The sequence below is a fragment of the Fopius arisanus genome, unplaced genomic scaffold (assembly GCF_000806365.1).
Source record: "Fopius arisanus strain USDA-PBARC FA_bdor unplaced genomic scaffold, ASM80636v1 scaffold00067, whole genome shotgun sequence".
NCBI lineage: Eukaryota > Metazoa > Arthropoda > Insecta > Hymenoptera > Braconidae > Fopius > Fopius arisanus.
Window position 1 is genome coordinate 505840 of NW_011887806.1, and position 10164 is coordinate 516003.

General features: G+C 36.4%; 3 protein-coding genes across 3 annotated transcripts in view; 2 read left to right on the top strand and 1 right to left on the bottom strand.

Moving 5' to 3' along the window:
* Positions 1 to 358: 358 nt before the first annotated feature.
* On the top strand, positions 359 to 2772 carry LOC105269327 (trafficking protein particle complex subunit 12). Its single transcript, XM_011309473.1, has 3 exons — positions 359 to 763; positions 888 to 1097; positions 1229 to 2772. Exons 2-3 carry the CDS (start codon positions 1074 to 1076, stop codon positions 2699 to 2701), a joined length of 1497 nt encoding a protein of 498 aa, XP_011307775.1. The 5' UTR covers positions 359 to 763; positions 888 to 1073; the 3' UTR covers positions 2702 to 2772.
* A 333-nt stretch (positions 2773 to 3105) lies between these two features.
* Positions 3106 to 5254, bottom strand: LOC105269328 (uncharacterized). The gene is made up of 4 exons (XM_011309474.1): positions 5117 to 5254; positions 4490 to 4725; positions 3562 to 3789; positions 3106 to 3449 (listed from the first exon to the last, which is right to left on the bottom strand). The coding sequence occupies exons 1-4, from the start codon at positions 5166 to 5168 to the stop codon at positions 3321 to 3323; spliced, it is 645 nt and encodes a 214-aa protein (XP_011307776.1). The 5' UTR covers positions 5169 to 5254; the 3' UTR covers positions 3106 to 3320.
* Positions 5255 to 9859: 4605 nt separating this feature from the next.
* The window catches only part of LOC105269329 (insulin-like growth factor-binding protein complex acid labile subunit), a 2393-nt gene continuing 2088 nt past the window's right edge, over positions 9860 to 10164 (top strand). The window contains exon 1 of the mRNA XM_011309475.1: positions 9860 to 10130. Within this exon, the coding sequence (XP_011307777.1) occupies positions 9925 to 10130 (206 nt within the window). The 5' untranslated portion in view covers positions 9860 to 9924. The remainder of the gene's footprint in view (positions 10131 to 10164) is intronic.

The following is a 10164-nucleotide window of genomic DNA, read 5'->3' on the forward strand; positions in this document are numbered from 1 at the left end:
ACACACTAAACAATTCACAAAATCACTTGCACTGAGTCCCGCACTTTGTATTTTCAATGTTCACACGCGGCGCCGGTTTTTTGCGCTCACTAGGACCGCGATGTTAACGAATTTTAACTACGCGACGCGCGACTAGTCGTTCGACGCGCGGTCGGGGAACGACTGACTCCCCACTGAAAATGGCAGGGCGTTGGAGACGGGGGCGCTCGAGTGGGGGGTCCCCCGGCGATACTCCCCGCATGCGCACAGAGCACCCCGCATGCGCACAGAACACCCTGCATGCGCACTCAAGACCACTCGAGTGGGGGTCGCCAGGCGATACTCCGTGCATATACTAAAGTCAGCATAAGTTTTTACTTCTCTGGGTACCCCCACTCGACGTAGTTATCACTTGTAACCATGTCCCCCACTCCTAAAATCAATGTTAAAACTTATGCTGACTTCAGTATACGCACGCACACCGTCCATGCGTACAGAACACCGCGGGCAGTCTCCATTTGACGAGATACGATAATTGCGAAAATTCTTAACCTAATAAATAATTCTCTCTTAAAAAAAAGTGCAATCCCGTAAAATCCAATGGTCAGTGAAAAATAATGGATTGAAGAGAATTTAGCGTGTGGATTTTGGTCTTGACCATCAAAAACATTTCGATTGGATCTCGGAAACGGGAATGGGAGTATCAGATACATTGAATTACGTTCTGTTTTCTAATCCCGTCAGCTCGAGTGCCGGTTCGTCTGCGAAAACTGCTGCATCAGCTGTAAGTCGCTGTTATTTTTTAATCAAAAATAAGAGGAATCTATTTATTTATTGTTAGTGCCTGATTTTGTCAAAACTAAAAATCTGACTACAGTATTTACTTAATTACAATTGCAATTTTGCAGATTGATTAATTGATACACTGAATTATTGATCGAGTGGACTTAGAAAATCCCGTCACAAGCGCCTCAAGCAAAACGTCATTGAATTTCACATGGAAACTCTTGTGAGCCCTAACCTAAATGTGAAATCCTGTCAGCTGTCATACTCCAAGAATTATAAATGAAAAACCCAAGGGTCTGACAAAAATAATGATGGAAAATAGCGAGCAGCAGGTGAGAAAAGGATTGTATATTTTTAATATTCTTTTTTTTATTTATTTTAATATTTTTCATATGTAATTTGTCTCATTTCGCCTGAAAATATTTGACAAATTCCACCAAAAAATGTCGACTTTTCTTTAAAGAAAGCTGAAGGACCCCAGCAGCTGGGGAGATACTTCGAGAACACGCCACCAACTGTATTCGACGAGATAGTTTCTCACCGAGAAGTTCCAGAGCTTGATCTAGAGGGAATAAATCCACTGGTGGGCCCGTCCTTCCTGAAGAGTGACTTCGAGATGGAGAGGCCCTCAGATCTGAGTGTTCCTGACTACCACAGAGACGCCTGGATTCCCTCAGACACCACCAGAAAAATTCTGCTGTCGATAGCGACATCACCTCCTGGAGGAAGCCCGCCAAATCGAGAGAACCTCACGATGCCAGGATTAACCCTTCAGGGGGACATCCTAGATGCCACAAGAGAGGCGTCAATCCATTATTATGGAGAGGATGAGCACATGCACAGGAACGTGTTGACAGCATCAGATGTTACACAGGACGAGAGAGGTCTGAGGAACCTGATTCAGGCTGGCTGTTACAGAGCAGCTGTGAATCTTTCAGGTCGACTCCTGGGAGTCTATGGTCAGGGGTTTGGAAAAATAGATCATCCCAGCAAGCACACCCCTCACTCCCTGCAGCTGTGGTACACCAGACTCTCACTTCTTAGTAAACTTCGACAGGTGGAGGTCCTCAAGGCTGAGCATCAGGCTTTTGGAAATTTGGATAAGCCCGACATGTACTTCTCCTTCCACCCTGAGCTATATGGGACTCGTCATGGTTCAATGGCTTCTTTCTCATTCAGACTTCTTCTCGCTGAGATTCCCTCGTTCTGCGGCTGCCACAGGGAATCCCTCGATAAACTCTACGCCATCCTTGGGACTGTTAATCATATCCTGGAGAATCTGGGACAGGGGCTCTCCGAGGAAGGGGGAAAAGCCACCTGTTCTCCAGTCGAGAGGGAGGACTCGGTGAAGCTTTGGTCCAGAAGGAGATCCAAAATAATGATTTCGATAGTAAATTGTGCAGTGGCTGCCAGAAATTTTGTTCTCGCTATAGAAGTACTCGAAGAGATATCTGAATTTCCAAACTGGCAGGACGAGCAGCTGGAGATCTTCAAGTTGGCATTGGGAAGACTTCACCTGTTCCTCGGGGACATCCCTGCGGCTGAGGGAAAACTCCTCTCCAAGGACACCTCCAGGAACACCACCTCTAGGGAGTGGATCAACCGGGGGCTCATGGCTGTCACTCAGAACGCCTTTCAAGAGGCCCATGACTGCTTTCAGGTCGCCCTCAAGCAGGAACCTGACAATGTTATGGTTGTCAATAATATGTCGGTTTGTTTGTTGTACACTGGAAAGCTACAGGCCGCTGTTTGCCTGCTGGAAAACGTTGTCAAGAAGAATCCGATCAGGAATCTCCAAGAGCCTATAATTTTGAATATGAGTACTCTTTATGAATTAAATACCACTCATTGCAGGCAGATCAAGCTCCAGCTGCTTAAACAGATGAATAGGTACAAGGGAGATGCAATTGATATACAGTGTTTGAAACTTGTGTAATTTTAATTTTAATGAAAAATTAGAATATTTTATTGTGATAAGAATTTTGTTTACATTTTTTCATCAGCTTTTTTTTGGCGTTATGCAAATATCAAAATATATCTATATAATATGATATATAATATACGTAATATATATAATATATTCTATATTATATATATAATAATATATATATATATAAGTTAAATTAAATTATTAAATTTATTAAATTTTAAATTATTTTTTATATAAATTTTTAGACTTTTTTCTTTCTTCTTTTTGAAATTCTATATATGTATATATTATATTGGAAATAACCGTGAATATATATATGTATATATATATTGATATGCATAGTTTAGCTTACCCGTTTTTTTTTTAAGGGATCAAAGCTTTTGGTAGAAGATTTCCCAGACACATCGCAATTTCGATTAAATTTGTGACATTATTTATTACACCGTCCTAGTAATTTTTACAGTAAAAATTGTTTTCAATGCAACATAAATACTATGACAACGTTTAAAGTGCAAAAGTTTAAATGTTTAAAATACAAGCATGGGATGCAATCACAAGCTTATCATAAGATTTTATAATTTGAAGAATGCCGTCTGGCTCATGGACCCCATCATCGGCTCGTCTTTTAATGGAACGCACCAGGCTGAGTGAAATCGTACATAATCTGTGCACTTAATTCATTTTGTCGCTCATCATATCCGGTCATGATTCCAATCAGGTGGTCATTGCAAATTATTAAACCGCCAACGTCATCCTACAGTCAGAAAAAAAAAACAGAAAATGTACTCGGCAAAATGGAAATAATTAGTGAAAGACATTTATAAATATAATGTATAAATAGGCCCTCGGTTTATATTGATACATACATCGATGATTTCTTCTGAGTAACGTGAAGTAAAACATGCGTGCCCCGGAGGAACATTCATTCCGCTCGTTCCACACTCTTCTGGACTATGAACTAACACAGACTTCCAGCATATCCATCTGGGAAATTGCTCCAATCGCGTGAAACTACACAATTCGTCAGAATATCCTCCTGGAGGACCTATTGGTGTTGGCTGGATCGGCGTCCTAAGCTGGGGGTCATGCTCAATCTGAAAAAAATAAAAAATGAAAATGGGAGAACTCTCTAAGAAAATAGTCAAACCAATTAAAATATATTGGGATAGAGGAATAATATACGCAAACATATATATAATCTACCATTTATTGCACTCGTCAGGTTTATGCAAAAATGGTGGATTAATTAATTTTCTCCGAAAAAATCTTCACAGGACTTATCTGTAATTTTACCAAAATTCTCTATATGATTTTTGTTGGAATCTTTCGCCGCAAAAATCGTATTTATCAGTAAAAAATGTACTTGTGAGTAAAAAAAAGATCCTTATCATGAAAGCAGAGATACGTAACTGAAGTTCGCCTGAGTCGAAACTCGTAAGACTGATTCCTTATTGGTCAACTCGAATCCAAAGTCGAAATTCGAATTCGGCGCACGGAGTGCGCAGTAGATCTCGTAAATATTATTGGCTAAAGACATTTCTTTTTCAGTGTAATGCCTAATTATTGTTGTTTATTATCCTTATCATGAAAGCAGAGATACGTAAATGAAGTTCGCCTGAGTCGAAACTCGTAAGACTGATTCCTTATTGGTCAACTCGAATCCAAAGTCGAAATTCGAATTCGGCGCACGGAGTGCGCAGTAGATCTCATAAATATTATTGGCTAGACATTTTTTTTTTTCAGTGTAATGCCTAATTATTGTTGTTTATCATTAGGGAAGCTTGGGTGACTTACCGTCAGTGCTACAATGTTAGATGGTACGTCTATCATATAATTCACTACTTTGGATGGTGGAGTACGGCAAAGAGTTGGCCGCCTACATCCCACTTGGACTGTTACGGAGTCAAGTGAGGGTGAAAAATTCGCGGCAGCTGCTAAAACTCGGTTTGGAGTGACCAGGGCTCCAACCTTTGGGGGCCTATTATCGATTAGAATCATTGCACAGGGTGGAGTACTGCCCGGTCGAACCTCTAGAAATAATTTATAATTATCATGAACATGCTAATCTTGGTGAATTTCACACGACAGAACTACTTGAACAGAGGTAATTATAATTATAAGCAGGTAATTATCAATGTTATTTGATTATTTGGAAACGAGAGAGACATCATTAGTTGAAAAAATTGAGACATTCGTATTCTAGTGTTAATTTTTCGGTTTCCATCCCGTTGATTAATTATTTTTATAAATATTCATCAATTATGGTTTATATCATGGACCCAATCAGAACCATATGGACACCAACTTCTAATTTCACTAGCAGCAAATCTAGACAATCAGAAGTCAATTGAAGATGGCCAAGGTATTGGACATATCGAATGTGAGACATTGTCATAATGAAAATTATTATTCATCTCTTACCTGGAACAATTGCTACAGCTATTAATAATAATATTATAAATCCTGAAGCCATGATGAATCTTTTACGCTGTTTTTCAGATTGTTAAGTCGACAATTTTTGTCATTAGAAAATAATCACTCTAACATTTTTAGAGATTGACGTGTGGTTCTTATACCCTACAGAGAGAAAAATACCGGAAAAAAAATACATGATTAGTCACGTAATCATGGACTGCCAAATCTCTTCAATAATTTTTATCTGAAGTTCTAGGAAAAAATGCGAGACAAGAAGCAAATAGAAAACGATATTCCATGAAAAAATTACGTCAAGTCACGTAGGAATTTTCTCAGTTCTTGTAAATTTGACAATAGCAGCTTCTTATGAAACACTAACCAGGAAGAATTGCATGATCAGTTGCATAATCGGTGGCTGTAAAATCTTTTCAATAACTTTTGTTGGAATACAGCCTCAGTTTTCTATGAATTAATTTTTATGAGTCTATGGTTTCAAAAATTAATCAACATAGAGAGAGATGTTGGGACTAAACATAAAAATAAGCAATGAGGTCATGTGGCAAAGGGATTGTGGATCCTTTGTCTCAGGATGACGATTTTTCTTTTGGTCTCGTTGATCACTTTTAGGTCTGCTGAGGCAGGTCGTAGAGAACAGACATTTCTTCCTCATCCTATTTTTAATACCAGAGATGAAACCCGCCCTACGCCTGCGTACTCTTACTTTAGCGGTGCTATTGATTGATATTAATTTGGGCAACTCGAATTATCCAAAACATTTATTTTTCCTCCGACAAATCTTACAATTTTCAGCTTAATTCCCGAATTTGTCCGATACTCGCCCGAACCTGCATCACATGCTATCACTGATAAACAAAATTTCTTCCATGAAGAGTAATTATTACGCGTGAAGAAATTAATTAATTTATTTATTTTTAATTAACAGATGAAATCGGATTTTTTCATTTTTTTATCCCACTAGCGTATATGGCGCGCTATGCGCGCCAAATCGTCCACGTATGGGGTGTTATCATTGGAATATATATATATTTATATATTTCCAATGTAATATATACATATATAGAATTTCAAAAAGAAGATAGAAAAAAGTCTAAAAATTTATATAAAAAAAATAATTTAAAATTTAATAAATTATATTAAATTTATATATTATATTATTATATAAATAAAAATTAATATAATTTATATATATGTTATTATATATATTATATATTATATATATTATTTATATATGTATATATTATATATATATATCATATTATATAGATATATTTTGATATGCATAGCGCCAAAAAAAGCTGACAAAAAACGTTACATGCTTTTTTTTAAAAGGGATCATTTTCTCTGTTGTTACAATTAATATATCTACAGAATAAAAATAGTATTTGGTGGTTGCGAGATCGAATTCTATTCTAGTCATTATTATAAAATGATAATTCCTAATTTCTTGAATTTCAAAGGAATGATTTTTTTTTATCTCCTTTATATAGTGGCAATATTTAAAAATGGAAGAAGAATCGATGCATACAGTTGAAATTCATGTGCAAGCTATGAAAAAGTTTTTCGGTCTAATCGATCACTACTTTTTTGTATTCGAGGATATGGAATATCATCCGGGAATTTACAGACTTGGGAACATCTTGCCATTAAAAACCACAAAAGGATCACATCTTGTTTGCGCTAAAATTCTGTGTCATGATTGTTATGAAAAACTAGTAGCCAAATGTAATTCGCACGAAGATAAACATTTAGCTATGATGTATTATCCAATGATCAATTGTGAGTCATTGACAACAGGTATTAGTTGTCAATCATTTTCATTTCTTGCTTTACCATTTTTCGCGTACATGGCAATCCACCATAGTATGGAGTACGCCATGATTTTTATTTTGACAGTAGTTGTAGTTTTCTTGGCATACAGCAAATTTGTTTTCTCACGTGCCAATAAACAAAAATGTCATCATCTTCAAGAACGAGAGATTCGTACTAAAAATGAAGACTAAGGGGTTTTTATTAACGATTTATCCATCGACAAGTGGTAGTTGCAGCTGATGGTATATTGTTCATCCGTCGATAAGTTATCGTCTTTCAATTCTGTAGAATTTTTCAAATTCAAATTAAAAAAAACAGTATGTGAGATTTTCGGTTGAAAAAATTGCGAAACACATTATTTAGGACCACGTGGGATAAAAAACCATCGACTAAGACGGGACTTGCTTTCAAAAATTTTTCAGATCAATATAATTTTTGACCAAGTCTATATAACCAAATTAATAATTGTTAATAATTAATAAATTCATCTCGACGTAGAATGAAAAAAAATCAGTACAAAAGTCTGAAAATAGAGAGAGTAATAATCATTTTTTTTAATTTTTTAAAAATAATGATAATGATTTTTATTTCTTTGATGCTACAAATGGTTTTTCTTTGTTTTACATCACATGGCTCAATCTACCTCTCTACTACATTCTTTTTTTTATATTTTCCACACTCGTCTCCTCTCATAACCTAACATACATAACTTATTATCACAGCGTAGATTGTCCTTATTTAAAAAAAAATCTGTACCGCGCGCCAGCGCGCGGGTTTGAAACGATTTCTGTAAGAGTTACGACTTTGTAATCTCGCGCCACTTTAGGTGGACCAATAAGGAATTGTTGCTTCATGATTTCGAGATTTTCGAGATAATCGATTGTGTCAAGTGTGTCCCTTTCAGAATAGGATAGAGAAAGTATATAATATTTATTTCGAGTGTATATATTAAACTGAATGTCAAGTCATAATTTAATGAATTATAATAATTATAAAGTTATTAACTTAATGTATTGTTTCCAAAAATTTGACGAGTGAAGACCGGAAAATTTGGAACTCTTATTTTTGTTCACCCCAATTCTCCCCGCAGCATTAATTCGTCAACAATCCTCCCCTAAAAGCATATCCTACTTTCTATCCAAAAGAATTTAATCCACGAAAACAATCTGGAATTGCAGCAACAGAGGAAACGATCCGGGAATGTAAATAACACAAACTTAAAAAAATGAGAAAACACATTCTAATCCCCCGCGGTCTCATTTAGAGCCGCGTCAATTTCTTAAGCGTCCCATGGGGACTGAAGAAAGTTGCCAAGAGAACGTGAAGCGGCAAAAAATCTCGGTGAAAAAAAAAATCCTCAAAGAATAAAGAGGAAGAGAAATTTTAGGTTAATCATACAGAGTAAAAGGGCAATAGAATAGAAGATAGAGGAGATACAGTCGTTGAGAAAAATTGAGAAAATTCTAGAAGACAATTTCATCAAAGAATTGATTCGCGCATCAACCGAACGCGAACTCTTCCAAATTAATTGATCTCGTTCAAGATTCGTTAAGTACTCGAACAGACCGACTCCTAATTTCTTGACAATTGCATTATTTCATAAGATTGGCACAACAATCTGGGATAAAACGGGAGTAAATTCCGGAGTATTCCCCTGATGACAGCAAGTGTCCCAGAAAAACCAAAGGCAGAAGAAAAGGGAAGAGTAAAATTTGAGGTTAATCACGCAGCAAGTATAAGGGCTGAAATTGAATATAGCACCAATAAAATGTCGAGGTTGGTATGGGGCACATGGGTTATACGGCCCCAGATATTTATAGATGTTTTTACGAGTTCGGATGCAATAATTTATCCCCTCGTACGTATTCTCGTGGTTCTCCACAGTTTTATTCCCTGACTCACTCCCCAGTAAGTGCCATACTCATTTGAATGGGCCCAAGAGGGTGGTGTCCTCCTCATAATTCTCCTCCTAAGAAAAATAAAAAATAAAGAATAGAAAAAAAAAAATGAAAAATAAAGTGCAAATCCAAGGCACGTGCACACGCACTCGTACCTCTGCTCTGCATTTTGTTTTCACTCCTCTGTTTCTTTTTTGTTTTCATTGTCGCATGTAAGTCACAGTGGAGATGTAAACAATACATACCACCTACATTGTAGATTGCAAATGGCCGCTGGGAGGCTCTTGCGAAACTTTTTACCCGAGATAAGACCTGAAACACAACCAACCCCCAGTCTTTTATTCTATCTGTTGCAAAACTCACTCCAATGTACTCGACACAATATTTTCCACCACCTCGACAATGGAAAATGGTGGATCTCGATGGTGATTCCCCTTTACGATTTTTCTCATGTGTGTCCACTTCATACGTGCACTCGAGATGGTAATATTAATAAATATTGTGAATATGGCATTGCGAGATTTTAATATTAGATATTAAAATGAGAACTGCTGAATGGGCGTTTGTAAAATTCTGGGGGTACAAATGGCCTCCGGAAATGTCTGGATGCGGGAAAATTTCTATGGAAATGTTCAGAGGAAATATTCCGTCGAATAGATTAAATTTTCACATTCCTCAGCGCTTTTTCACATTTATATCATATATTTTGAAAATACGAATACGGTTTTTCCTTTTTTTCATTTTTTCATTTCTACTTTATTTATTTTTATTCATTTATTTTTTTATTTATTTATTTCTTTTTATTTTTTGGAATCACATTATTATTATCATTACATTATTTTATGTACTTATATATATTATATATACGATTGTTGATGTGTGATAAAAAATGTTACATTCGATTTTCTCAATTTTTAATATTCTCAAAAATAATATTTTTCTAGGAATGGGGCGTTATCTAGAACTCGTGTAATTATTGATGGGAAACAGGAAAAGGTGGAGATATGATTGCGGAGACCGGATGCTTCATGAGTCTGATGCTCAGTCGAAGGGAACACAAGAGCTCGAGTCATTCAAATTGAGACAATGAAGATTTTTTTCAAAGTATTGATTTGTCTTTGGGGTGTTGGTGCAATTAGTGCTGATAAATGTATCGTATCGGTGTCTTATTTACCGGTTAAAGTCGAGTTCACGTGCGTTGGATTATCGACATTGAACGAAAAGCTTAACAGCGCTTACAAAAATACGACTGTCATCACTATTCAGGACTCAAACCTGATGATTATTCCGAGGTAATTCATTGGGGTATTTATTATTATTGGAAAT